The following is a 14,809-nucleotide window of genomic DNA, read 5'->3' on the forward strand; positions in this document are numbered from 1 at the left end:
TGAATTGATGACAAAGTCACTGAATGTCTAGGGACTGAGCCCAGAGAAGTAAGACTCCGAAGAGAGTATCCAATGACTGAATTATTGGGAGAAAATAAAGGGCATTGTAATCCACCAGGGGAAGAGCTACAGCTTCCCAGGCAGTAGACCAGTGGACTTGCCATGATCTCAGACACTGGGATGGACCGGCAACAGTAGAGGGCACAGACTTGGAAAGTTGGAATCCTCAGGAACAACCCTGGGGTCATGAGGAATCATTTATGCCAGATTAGCCTGACTTTGTTTCAGAGATAAAAACCAAGACAAACAAACAATCCTAAATGAAAAAATTATGGAAGCATATAGAAGAATCTAGATTTTAAAAAGAATATATAATAAAGGTTTTATGACTTTTTTGAAAGTAGGATGGTGACATCAATACAAGTGGATTTTAATTAATTTACTTAGAATATTAAATACCTGTTCTGTAATGGAAATCATCCTGGGCATCAAGACAGCCATGGTCTTGTTTCTCAGGAGAGAAATATCACTCCTTCAAAGTCCAAATAAGTAAGCTACTGGCAAGCTTTTATAGTATTTACTATGAAAAAAAACAAAAACAAAGGCAGAGATAGGGAATAGTGAAGAGGGTCTCCATCAGGGGGCACCATCAGGCTCTGAAGCACTCTGAGCGACGAAAGGCTCTACCTTGCTGTGAAAAAGTGTGGGGAGATGTCAGTTTCAGGAGTGGGCAGCAGGGGCGGATCCTTGAGGTAAGAACGGCACTGGAACACCATCCCACTTGGAAGACCACTGGGTGTCAGGACATTGGTCAGACGGAAGAAAAGTGCAGGATAAAGTTGGAGACACTGGCAGGGACACTCAAATCACAACATGGAGGGTATAAATAAAGACTGTCATGGCTGGCTCTTTTGAAACTTTCAATGATTGTTTAGAATTTACTTTAATCCGTTGTTTAAAAATCTGTCATCTTGGAATACAAAAAAAAAGAATAAAGAGAAGAAATAATAAATTTAAAAGAAAAATGAATTCCAAAAGTTTAACAACTAAGAGGCTGTCCTCTGTCTTAGACTCATGTCTGAATCCTGGCTTTGGCATTCCCTTGGTGACCTTGGACAAGGTACTCAGACCCTTTAAACCAGATGTAAAGACAAGGGAAGGATGAGACATAGACAACTCTGATGAGCCTTCTGCATCATCTGAGGATCTGCCTCTCTGTTGGGCTCTACATGGTTTGCTGAGCCAGGAAACCAGTGTGGTAGCTTCCCTGCTTAGTTTATCTTTGCACGCTGTCCATCCTCTAACAGAGTTGGTCATAGACCAAACATAGGCCCTCAGATTAATTTTGATCATATTGCCAGGAAATGATATTCTCAGATATTATTTATTTTCAAGTATTATCTGATTGTTCAAAAGATTGAAAGATTTAGGCTAGCTGAATTCTAGAAAACAATTTGAGACTTTTGGGTTCTTTATCAGGAAAGAAATTGCTAAAAAGTGAAGACAGTATTTTACTGGCACAATTTATGAATTCTCAAAGTTGAAATTACTAAGTCAAACATTTCACTAGTCTTTTGGTATAATTCAACACCGTCTCAATTACATGTAAGGGCACAAAATATTTGCAAGATAAAGAAATTTTGAAAGTATTACAATTCAACTGTTTTTAAAATGTCTTCACTTTAAGACAAGCACAAATAAAATAATTTATCTTGTATTTAAAGAGAATCAGGGTAAAAGTTAGGTTTAAGTGCATAACTGCATCCATTTTGCAAAGAAGGAAAATAACAAAACCATTTAATGTATGACAAATTTTCACTGCTATAAGACAAAAAGAGATTGCCTGGTAACTATGTACCAGCCACCAAGCACAGCTTTCTGCATCAGGCCTGCGCACGGCTCCCAGGAATTCATCCTGTAGCAGGTGGGGACCCTGGTGTACCTATGCCACTGGGGAGTTCCTACTCCAGCCTCACAGGAGGAAAAGGACATGTCTACCCCACTAAGACCCAGTCCTTTCCTGAACATTGTAAATGTCCCTGCTGAAAGAAGAAATATGGTAATTGAACAAAAAGAGAGATGTTCAACCAATAAAATACTCTAGATTCAGGAATCCAAGTACAGAAACAAAACCAAAATGAACAAACCAAGACCTGGTGCCTCTAGAAGTGACCAGTCTGTATTCGCTTCATCTAGACTCCACCCAGGGCAGTTTTGTTTCCCCCTTCACAGACGTTCAGTTTGTAGAGAGAATATCTGTGTACCGTATGGATGCAACCTGCCAATTAGAAATACCTATGGCTTATAGGAAAGGGTAAAATAAAAGGTGGGACATCCGGGAGGCGGAAAGAATTCTGGGATAGAGCCAGGTGAGGGAGGTTGGCCCAGGAAGATGTGAGGAGACAGACCCATGGTAGCTGAGCACAGGTAACCAGCTACGTGGCAGAATGTAGGCTAGAACAGATGGGATATTTTAGTTATACCTAGTCAGAGAAGAGCCCAGTAAATGGCCAAGGTATTTGTAAATACTTTGGAGTCAGAGTCTTATTTCTGGGACCATGAGCTGGGAGGAAGACCAAGGACTGAACTTGCAGTTACTTTTTATCTCGGCCATTCCCTCAGCTCTCTTCAGACTTACCTGCTTTCCCACATCCCAGGGTAGACTTTCAATGAGGTAGCATCTCTCACCTTCTCACATCTTACTTCCAAGCCCCTCGATAGCCCAACATCACAGTCTTGAATGGCTTGCCCATGACCTAACAATGACATAAGAAAACCTAAGACCTGAGGCTGGAGAGATGGCTCAGTGGTTAAGTGCACTGGCTGCTCTTCCATAGGTCCTGAGTTCAGTTCCCAGCACCACATGAAGAACTGTAACTCCAGTCCCAGGGAATCCCATGCTCTCCTCTTGTTTTCAAAAGTACCAGGTACACACGCGCTGCATAGACATATATGCAGAAAGAATATTCATACACTTACAATAAAAACAGCCAAAACAAATAACAAAATACCCTAACCCTTAGTCTCAGGTAAGACCCTGACTTGGAGTATAGGTTAACACAAGTACTCTTAAAACTGACTCGGGATTTAAACTCTTTCACCTTCTATTTATCATGTAGTGTTCTCGTCACTAAAAACACTGGGAAACAGTGGAAAGGTTATTGTGATGACCTGTGAAAGATGGCACAATAGGAGGGAACAGGTCTTCAGAACCTTTCATGTTAGTTTCTGTTTTAAAACTATGTTGGCCTTAAACTCACATAGATCTCCTGCTTCTGCTACTAAATGTGTGCACCACCAGTGGCCAGCCTGAATTTTTAAAATTTTGATGTTTTCTCATTGCTCAAGGTTATTGTTCCCCGGTGAACCTGTAACACCAGCACTCAGCGCATTCTGCCTCCTGTTGGTTTCCGAGATTGTGTCTTTACTGTCTTATCTAACTCCAGAAGACAAGGTTTCATCTTGTCCTCAGTCTATCCATTACAGTGAACATCGATGAATGCTCAAGTATCCCAGGCATGGAAACAAAAACCTCAACTCTTGTAGACCTCGGAAAGGGAAGCTCTCCACCCTGCCCACGTCAACCGTCTTCTCAAAGAGCTCACTCGGGACTCATGGACAATCACTTAGATTCTATGTGCCGTGGTAGCTGGCACAAGGAATGGGAGCAAACCCAAGCCTCTCCCATGGGCAGCATCCCCGAACCCCGACCCAAGCCTCTCCTATGGGCAGCATCCCAGAACACCGACCCTCTCCCCGTTACCATTTCTCTTTGGAAACGTTCTCCTCGCTCCTGCTCAAGTTGTTGTCTGTAAGGCAAACAACAGGCACCGGAGCAGGAAGTAAGGGAGTGAGCCTGTGACTGACAGGTTAGCATTCTCACTCTCTCAGGCTCACCTCTACCAAAAAGGAATTTATGTATTTATATATTTATTTTGCTATAAAAATAAGAGGTAGTGCTTGCCTCAATAAAGAGCACCACCAGGTTAGTGACAGAGCCAGGGAGCAAGGTGGCTTTGGGGTGAGAATGAACAGCAACGATCAAAGTGTCAGAAAAGTTCATCAGCTTTGAGTTTTGACAAAATGAAGCTTGGAAGTTAAGTATCAGTTTTTATGGTCCCAGTCATTATAAACCTTATAAAAATGTCCCAGGATAGATGAACATAGATTATTCTGGAGAGAACAGTGGTTTGGGCTCAATATTTTATCTAAGAATATAAATTTGATCTTGATTATATTATAGTTGTACTTAAATCAACTTTTTTTTCCCTTTCTTTCCTTTTTTTTTTTAATTTTACTACTTCAAGCCAGAAAATAAAATACTGATAAGTTCTCTCTGTAAAAACAGTGCTAGGGCCAAACTTTAGGGGCACATAACAAAATGGGAACAACACAGCGACCCTCCTCGGTATCTACAGGATAAACAACATTAAACCAAATGGCAATATTGTTGTTTAAAATGTTATTACCACCATAAGTGTATAATGGTGCATATAAGTGCACATTATAGCAACTGTACGTATGCTGCATATGTGAACAAAGTGAGGGACACAGAGGGGAGGGAGGGGGAGGAGGGAGATGTGAGAGAATCAGAGCAGGAAGAAGGCGCCGCAGCCCTCTGTGGAATACTGGCACTGCAGCCACTGCCTGGTTAAAAGCACACCTTAGTTTGGAATAAAATGTGCTGCCCCAAAACACAAAAACACCAATTTAGTCAAAAAGCTACAGTGGGATTCAGAAAAATACACAGTGAAAAGAAGACTTCAGTGCACTTCCATGTTGGTGATTTTTCTTTTCTTTTTTTTTTTTAAATGTAAGCTACTAATATTTTAACAAAAAAATTAACCCCAAAGTTGCATATTTATATTGTACACAAACTGAAACGTAAGTGCCTTTTAGCACAGTGGACACATGCTTACATAAACTCAATAGTTACACTTAAAACAATTTGCATATAACACAGGAAAAGTTCTGAAATACATAAAAGCATTAATATTCTCTATAAAACTATAGTGAGAACATTAATTTGCTACAAGCATATAAAAACATCAATGCTCTCTCCGAGTTTGAAGTTCTCTTCACAGCATCGCCTGTTCACAAACAGTCCTCCTCCAGTCCTCAGGATGGACTTATCTTTCCTCAAGAGGTTCATTTTCCAGGTACATTGTAAGCTCAAGAAAACAGACCCAACAATTATGCAATATAATTACGTCATAACAACTTAATTGCACATTATGCTTTGAAAGTAGGTTTGGATGAAGTTCTCCAACACTTTGGTATATGTTCCTCAGGGACATCTACTACAAGTAACAGAAAGACCTATGCTCCTTCCATCCCCATCCTGCATTGAAATGAACAAGTCTTTGGTTAAAGGTCCACGTTTCACGCATTTATCTTCAATTAAAATGGTCCCCAAACCACTAAGTGGAGCTGACGCGTCCCAGTGCACAGACTCTGTGTCACCTGTTTCTGGTGCGGCTGGATGCTCTACCGCTCATCTGCTAATGTGACTGCTGGTTTGAGCCTCTCTCTCACTTCTCTGAGTCCCGCTGTATACTCTACACTAATTCCCAGTGGCTACAGACACCAATCCGCAGAGTGTGGCTAGGGTTAGAAAGCTAGAGAGCATTCAACTTAGATTCAGCTTATTCTGACAGGTCAGGGTTAGGGTGTAGGTGACTCTGCATTAACTACAGTAAGTTGTCAGGTTAATGCTTATTTTAAAAAAACCCAAACCATTCCATGTACAAGAGAAATTGTGGCAAATGTATAAAACAGCAGATATACAAGGAGAACACCAAACACACTTTATTAGCACGAAAAAGCAGCCAGAACAAGGCACAGCAAGCAGAAACATACGATAGCAGTTTAAGGGTTAGTGTTGCATACAAATATAGCGTTTCCTTCCGGAAGCCCTGGCAATAGCCATAGGGATATAAAGCAACCTCCTGCAGCAGCTGACATGAAGGCCGAGGAGCACGCGGCAGCAGTTACACAGCACGGTAACACACAAGAATGGATTTGGCTACTGTAGTGCAAATGTCTAGGACAGAACTGAGAACACAGTCCAACACAAGAAGCAACACTAGAACTCGACAATACATCCAGAATCATTCACTCAAGTTGTATTATGTAATCCTAAGTGACAAAAGGTGCCAAGTAAAGTTATTTACAGGCATCATGGGTGTACAGTACCTTTTAAATCTGCAATTTAGACTTCAGATTTTCTGTTAAGAATTAACTGCACTAAAATTGTGTAATATAAATTGTACTTAAGTAATTCAGCTATGAGCTTACAACAAAGACAAATACTGCCATCCAAATGATTAATTATAGTTTAATACAACTCGGCATCGTCAACCAGTGGAGTTACTACTATCTGATGTGTCTGGGCATCTCCTAGTCTCATTTTCCTCCGGGATCACAAAGTCAAGGGCACAGGAAATTCCAACTCTGATGAGACATGTGTGGACTGCACATGTCAACTTAGAAAAAAAAATCCCACTGGAAACTCCAACTGCATGCTCTCTGAGGTCACTGTGCTCATCCCAAATGAACACTGGGGCTTGTACACACAATTCCACCACTAACCTGCCAGTCTCCAGTCTTAAGAACTATCTTAGAAAAACCTGGTTTATTTTAGAGCCTCCTTCTTTGAGGAGAAAAGGAGACTACAAACCACACTGACACTATACAATGTCTTGTGGCCAGAAAAATTGCATTTGTTTTTCTCTAAAAGGAAGGCAGTCATTTATTTACTTGTTTTGGACTTTCAAAGCTTGATTTATAGTAACTACAAACCACTACTTTTTGGAAGGTTATAGAAAAATTCTTAGAAAAAATAATTTCAAACATTAGTCACACAATTGAAATACCCATCCAATATTAATAATTTGTTCTTCAGTAAGAAATAGAATTCTTCATAGCAAATGCCCCAGAGTTGCCTCCCTCAGAGTTGCCTCCCCATCGAACACCTGCAAATCATCCTGCTGTCCCTAGGCACCTTTGTCTGAGTAACAGCAGATCCCATGGGACAGAGGCTAAGGATTAAGCTCCCATTCTGGGTGGAAAATCCTAGCAGCCGACTTTGCCTCCTATGGGTGCTGTCTGATACACATGAGAACAGACCTAGTTAAGTGCCCTTCGGGGACAGGAGTTACTTTGCCTTGACTGGCTCTCGTTCTAACCAGCGGACCCTAACTTTTTGTTTATAATGATACTCTTTTAAAAAGTCCTGTAACATGGACGGTAGAGGGAGCCCGTCAATCCCGTCATACGTAGTGCACCTGCAGATCACTGCGCGGCAGATATACTGCAGGCTGAAAGGAAAAGTCCTATTCAGTGATATCGTAAGCAATGGTTCAAAAAACATGCAAGAGCTGGGGTCTTTATAATGTTCGAGAAGCCCCGTGACAGTGGAGGAGTGAAATACGCAAGGGTCATGGGCATCGAAGCTGAAGTTGTGGTTCCACTGCTCGATTCGGGCATGCAGGGACCTGTTGTAGCGGCGGAAGCTCACAGAGAAGAGGTAGTCCTCCTGTGCAGAGTCCCTGAGCAAGAACGTGCCTTCCGGTTTTCCTTCTAGAAGGGCTTCTGCTTCGTATCGGTCCATCACGCCCCAGTAACAGGGATTCCCTGTGATCTGCAGTAAATCTGGCACAAGGCAGTGTATGTAATCGATCTGCGTATGAACTTTCCAAGCGCCTTGTCTGCTAATGTGCGAGTGGCTGTCCCCGGACACCTGGCGCTGCTTCTGCCTCCGTGACTGCAGACATAGGGTGGTTGAATCCTCTTCTGAGTCACAATTCATTTGTGGAACTGCAGAACCATCACCACTTATTTCCGTCATCCCAGGGGCTAACTTTGGTCCCAGTTTATACAACGGATTGACCTGTGCAGTAGCTTCAAAGGTGTGTATTTGTGCATTGGGAGGGGGATCTACCCCTTCTTCAATACTAAGCCGTCTTCTCTCGCGAAGCCTATCTTCCTCATCTTCTGTAGACACCAGTGATGGATCAAATGTATCAAAAAATGTTGAATGTGGGCTCACAGGAGCGGTATGCTGTTTAATCAAATGCCACTTTTGTGCTAAATCTGAGCCAGCAGGAAAAGGGCATTTCTCTAGCATTAATTCAGAAAGATGTATTTTTCTTTTATTGGAAAAGAGAGGCTTTGACTGCTTGCTGTAAGTTCTCATGGGGAAACACAAGCCTACAGTGTCCTGGAGCCTCTGCCTCAGAGAGCGGTTCCCGACCGCGCGGCTGGAAACACTGTCCATGTCGTGCATGGAGCTGACTCCATAGCGCCGCTCTCGCCTCTGAAGACCGCTTCGAGTTCTACCAAACTTTTTCTCAGTATCCAATGAACTCTGGGTCTTTGTCGAGCAGGAATGTTTCTTCTTTCCTCCCCACGGGGCATGTCGAGAGTAGGAGTCTCTTCGCGCAAGCCTCGTTCCTGGTGTGGCGCTCGAGTCGCTGTCCTTCTCGATGCTTATTTCAACAACCTGAGGGATCTCTGCGGCACAGTTCTGGTTCCGTCTTGAAAAGGTCTTTGAAGGGCTTAGTCCCAGCTGTAAGGCAACATTTTCTCTTAAGGGACTACTCTGTTGCTGGGGAGCGGCCTCTCCTAGATTGATGCTTTTCTCCTTGACAGACAGACATCTACTGGGGTTCATGTCCACATTCTCACTGTGGCTTCCTTCATGGCTGAAGAGATTCTGGCACCTGTATTTGAAGTTGTTCCACATTTTCCCCACTTTATCCATTGATTAGAAGAGCTAAAGAAAAATAGAAAAAATTAATTAATGTGAGAGGCCTGCGCAGCTGGAAAACGTAGTTGTTTCCCTTCCCGCTGGGAAAGGTACAAGTCAGTGGAGGAGTGGCCTTACATGGGCCACACCTACGAAGTGGGCAGCAGTGAGCCTTGGTACCACTGGGCCTACTCTCGCTTTCCAATTCCTTGATTCAGAGAGAACTCTAACTGAAAGGAAACAAGCCATCTCAAACTCTGCTTTCATCTTTCCAGGCAATAATTGAACTTTATTATGATACTGAATTGTGTCTCCTTATTTAAGTAACTAACTGGTCTCAGACATTTAAAGGGGAAACATTCACTTTACTTCAAAAGTTGTAATAAGCAGATTTTGGTGAGACGGCTCAGTGAATCAAGGTGCTTGCTGCCTATTCTGATGATGTGAGTTCAATCCTCCTTCCCACACGATGAAAGCAGAGTCCTCCGAGTTGTCTTTTAACCTGTGTGTGTATACATGGTCACACATACAATGTGTGAACACACACATGCACATGGACATAACATATGCATATACACAATGTAATCTAAAAGTATTACTTATCAACCCCTTGATGTTCTGCACAGCACAGGTTTCTCTTTAAGGCCCCATCTTTCTATCCCTCCCCACCTCACAATGTATCAAATTTTATCCTGATTCTGAAGAAGCAGTTTGACTAGGAAGGAAAAGGCGAAGAAAAAGACTAATACTTTTGGCTTACAGGTAAGCGTGTCCTTAAAGGGTTCATGTTGGAGGAGTAATATTAGGAGTAATGCAAAGGGCTCTGACACTTACAATTAGCACAGGGCTCTGACACTCGCAATTAGCACAGGGCATGACACTGTAGCAATTAGCAAAATAAAGGTACAAACTATGCACCTGCTCTCTCCCCAGCCCTGCTTAAGACAGTTTATAGTACTTCACAAAAAGCACCTAAGACTGTAAGCACACTATCCCACTTCAGTGATGAACAAGCTGTTAGAAGACAAGGGGAAACCTATTTAAACCTCACTGTCAGCCGCCTAGTGTCCCAGTGCCACGGGAAGTTGAACTGGGATCAGAAGACCTGCAAGAGGGAACTGGGTGGGAGCGGGGGTTGGGTGTGTGTGTGTGTGGGGGGTCTGGGAGGGTGCGCAAGAAACTGACAGCCTATTTAGAGTCTGATCAAGCTGTCAAAGTTTAATTTTTCCACAGGAGGGGTTATATACACATAGAAGCAGGATATGGGGAGAGGGATGACGTAGGGTCTTCTTTGTTTCTGGGGAGTGCAGGTGATCTCAGGGGGAGTACAGATGTTCTCAAGAACAGGATATTGGCTGGGTGAAGAGCTCACAGAAGAAGCAGGGCAGAACAGGTCACTATGTACCTATCCATAAGATCTATTATTCATTTGTTCTGATCTAGGCTAGTACTTTCCCACCAAGGCTACCTGTCCATAAGATGTATTATTCATTTGTTCTTATCTAGGCTGGTACTTTCCCACCAGGGCTTCCTGTCTACAAGATCTATAGCTATCTATTCTAGGGTTAGTGCTTTCTCACAGAGATCAAGACTTTGTCAGTAGACATATATGGCTGACTTAGGCCATTAATGTATAAGCAAGGTCGCTCCCAACATCTTCCCCTTTCTCTCAGTATAGAGGGACTGAGGCAATTCTAATCTTTGCCAAGGCAGGGATAGAGGCCTGACCTCCAGTAATTAATGGGGACCTTGTAATGGCTCCGGTCCTCCTGTCTTTGTCCAGTGAGGCATGGGGGCTGACTTGGGTCTATGGCTGACTTAGGCCATTAATGTATAAACAAGCTCGCTCACAACAGCCTAGTCATCTCATTAGCTTGTCTTTCCCAGAGTTAGAAGAGTAGAAAATATTCATTACTTAAAACTAAGTATTTCCATGCCTATTTTTTTTAATAGAAAAAGCTACTAGATCAACAATGTTCTTGATTGAATGACAATACCAGCAAAAGAAATATGCATTTATTTGAAAGGTAATTTCAGAGGATTTAACACTGGAAGTATGTGGGTAAGCCTGCAGGAGGCTTGCAGCAAAGTTACTGTCTACCAGATGGAATTCATAACCCTCAATGCTGACTGCTTCCAAGGTCTTGGTATCATTCAATCTTCCTGTTAAACTAAGATCTCAGTTCTCTGCTCCGTGTTGTTAATAATGGACAATCCTGGCACATTCTTGGTGGTTCTGCTGTCTTTGTAGGTATACTTTGGTCTTCTAGTATTAGAGATTACCTGATAACTTTGTAATATGAAGATAATGGGTTTTGAATTTTTTAGACCACAGTATTAATTTTCCCTTAATATACTCCTTCCACAAAACAATTAAGACCCATTTTCCTGGTTAAATTAATACTTACAGTTTTCACTATGGGCAAATGAATGTTATCTGGAGATAGGTCATGTTTTTTTCTCACACCACTGACTCTTTCCCCTAGAATAACTGTTGTCTCTTATGTGCTTCCTGGACAGACCATCAACCTCTAATGAAGAGCAGCAATGGCCGGCAGTGCTGTCCTGGAACTTTCCTTTACGTTATCCCAGCAATGAAACTATTCTATTTCATTCTCGGTTTTGTTTTTTGTTTTTTTAATCCTTTCAGAATAAAGTCCTGGGTAGGAAGTCACTTACCTTGGCAAGTCTGAGGCTTCACCCCACTATTCTTCAGTGCAGCTCCTGAAAACTAGCAGTACTATACTAATTTCTCATCTTCTCTGTGACCCATGCTTATTTCCTGAAGATACAATACCTACACGGCTTTCATTAGTGTGGAAGGTTTGCATTCACTGTGCTGCTAAGCCTTCTGATGCTCACCATCCCTTCCCTTTCCATTTCAATAGAATATACTGATATGTATTTCCTTTTATACTCTCTGACAGATTTGGCTTCAGTTTCCAACTTCTGCAGTAGAGGTGGGGTCATCCTGAACTAATCTGGCCTGTGACAAGTTTTCGTAGAGACTTGATCTAAAAATGATTTAATTTTTTTTAATCTGTTTTTATGTGTAGTGTGTGTGTGTACATATATGTCTTTATGTGTATCATGTGTGTGCCCAGTGTCCATGAAGGCCAGAAGACGGTGTCTGATACCCTGGGACTGGTGTTTGTAATGTGAGCCACTGTGTAGGAGCTTGAAATCAAACCTAGTTCCTCTGGAAGAAAACCCAATGCTTATAACCACCGAGCCAACTCTCCAGCCCCCAGTTTTAAATTTGTAAAGAGATTTTTAAAAACCCCAAACAGGCCAGGCTGGGCGTAGTAGTGGACTTCTTTATTCCTAGCTCTCAGGAGGCAGAGGCAGGCAGGTTGATCTCTGTGAGTTCACAGGCAGGCAGGTGGATCTCTGTGAGTTCACAGCCAGTCAGGGTCTACATCATGAGACCTTGTTGGGTTCGGGTGGACAGTCAAGACATGGACCAAAACAAAAGCCCCACAAACAGGATCTGTATGTAATAGACAAAACCATACTCATTCTCATTCATTCATATTCTCTCTCTCTCTCTCTCTCTCTCTCTCTCTCTCTCTCTCTCTCTCTCCCCACCCCTTTCTGTCCTTTTCAGAAAGCTGACTGACCCCTAGCTAGACTCTAGGGGTCTGGGTAGTCAGATAACAATGATGTACCACCCACATCACACAAGGAGCTGTACTCATGAAACTGCAAAGTTGAACATTTTTCTGTGCTGGCAGCATTCTTTTCTCTTGCTCTCCAAAGGTACTTCCCTATCAAGCAAATTATACATGAAAAAGTAACTGCTCTACAAGATGACCAAACCGAAACCCACACATCTCATACAGTGTCCATAAGCTACATGAACAATTAGGACATACAGAATATATGTACACTCACCAGAAGACACAAGTACTGTTGGACAAACTTTTTCCTGGGGAGACTCACAATGAACATCTACTGACACCCGACAGGAAGCCCACGACAGAAGAAAGTACAGATTCCACCCAAGTCCAACCTGGTGAATCGTGACCGTTATGGGGTTATTCACAGGAATATGAGTGTTCTACAGCTCTGAGGGGAAGATTTTCTCTATACAAGTGTTGCAGTTCTGAAGGGAAGTATCCTTACAGACAGGAGCAAACCTCACACATGCGATTTATTAGGAAAGAAACCAACAAGGTGGCGACTGTGCTCAGGCAGCCTGCAGCTGAGAAGTGAGCAGGACACGGGCTTATACAGGGCTTCTTGGGGGGTGTGAAGGGCGCGCGGAGAGTTTGTCAGTGTGGAAATTGATGGAATTTCAAGTCTTGAACTTGGGGAGAACTCGGTAATTGGTGGGATTTCGAGCTCAGAGACTAGAGGGTTTTCAAAACCCACAAGTGAGCTCGAACTTTTTGCCTATAGGTGAGGGGTTACTCACAGAGGCAGAAATGAGTCAAAAGACAGCTGCATCACTAAAGCCTACCCCAACATGGGTGACAATTCACAAAGCTGGGAACCTGGAGCCACAGCCTGCAGGCTGCTCAACAGGCTGGAGCATGTCCTTTCCAGGTGCCTCTGTTGTCCTAAAACCTCCAGGCAGCTCGGCTGGTTTCTGGTTCTAGGAAGCTAGTCTGGTTTCACACTCTTCTTTGCAGCTTGATGCCAGTCATCTGAGGGCAATCCAGCTTTTACTGCTTACTCTGGCAGGGACGGGCCTAATGAAGCTGGTCGGTTTCAGGGACTTCAGGAAGCCCTTTCGAGTTGTTTATCTTCCTGGTTTAAGGAGCTTCCTGCAGGATGGAACTTTACAGTCTCGAAGAAACTGAGAACAAGGCAGCCTCTAGCCTGGAACCCCTGGCCTGGTTCCAGAGATGGAACACGCAAGTCAGTCCAATGCAGAGATTCCCCAGGCTGCATCCTGACAAAATACTCTAAGTTTTCTTTTTCTTACAGACTGTCTTTGGGGAAGACAGTGGAGCCTGTTGCTGCTTTGTTTCTGTTTTTTTAATGTGGAAATGCTACTGGGGTGGGACTTTAACAGCAGTAAATTTAAAAATGCTGAGAGTGATTAATATTTGAGGCAAAAATTAAAAATATACGTTCCAAATATCTTAATGTAACATTTGAGTCTCTGCTGCTAAATCTTGGAAATGTACTTAATTTAGAGCAGCAATGTTTCAGATCTATATTACAACTCTTTTCCTCTGTGTTTTTATACAGAGTTACGGAGGACTAGATGAGAGTATTACGTGTCAGGCGTATCAGCTTCTAGAATCAACCTGCAGCTCTAGTCTGGTCTTTCTCATTTCCACACATGACTAACTCTGTAAGAACAATTTTCTAAATAGCTACTATTTTCCTCAAGGAGTTGTAATTTGAAATTGGTTTTATAATGTCTTTGTAAGTTAAATGGCATTTATTGAAAACTTCTATTTAACAGAATAAGCAATAAATCAGATTTAAGGAAAATCAGGTCAAATTCTAGTACTACAAAAATTTACATTATTTAACCTAAATAGTACAAAGATTCTCTTTCTATCAAGTAGTATCTATTACACATTTTCTATAGAAACTAGTCGAAATCGTTTCCAGGAGTTCATTGCAATGGGACTCTCCCTGGTTTTATGAGAAATAGATTCAGTATACACGTCACAGTGGATAGAAAAACTACAGCCCAACTCAAATCTCTCCTCTACTGTTCAGAACAGCCAGACTCAGCTCAGGGAATCCTCTCATACATGAAGCACTTCAGTGACCAATGACAGCAAGAAAAATTGGGACCTATGACTGATTACAGTGACTACAGTATTTCTTCCACATCAGTGCAGATGGGAATCTTATCTGCTGTTCTTTAGGCCTTTTAGCGTGTGGAAATGATAATACAATATTAATACTATCATTAAAGATGACCCACAGTCCTAGGGATGTATGACCTGTCATATTTATTAACACTTTAGAAGAATCTGAGAACTAAGTCAAACATTTATTTTTCATTATCTCAATACTATGTTGTGATCTGGTCTGTGTTATCTAATTAAATGGCTGTTTATCACTGATACTTCTGTCTAATGTTAGCTGAAA

General features: G+C 42.3%; 1 protein-coding gene across 1 annotated transcript in view; it reads right to left on the reverse strand.

Annotated features, from left to right (window-relative positions):
- Window positions 1–4,841: 4,841 nt before the first annotated feature.
- Window positions 4,842–14,809, reverse strand: part of Socs5 (suppressor of cytokine signaling 5) — a 30,917-nt gene continuing 20,949 nt past the window's right edge. Inside the window, exon 2 of the mRNA XM_028765164.1 lies at window positions 4,842–8,776. Within this exon, the coding sequence (XP_028620997.1) occupies window positions 7,157–8,764 (1,608 nt within the window). The 5' untranslated portion in view covers window positions 8,765–8,776 and the 3' untranslated portion in view covers window positions 4,842–7,156. The remainder of the gene's footprint in view (window positions 8,777–14,809) is intronic.

The sequence above is a fragment of the Grammomys surdaster genome, unplaced genomic scaffold (genome assembly GCF_004785775.1).
Source record: "Grammomys surdaster isolate TR1022 unplaced genomic scaffold, NIH_TR_1.0 149, whole genome shotgun sequence".
Taxonomy (NCBI): domain Eukaryota; kingdom Metazoa; phylum Chordata; class Mammalia; order Rodentia; family Muridae; genus Grammomys; species Grammomys surdaster.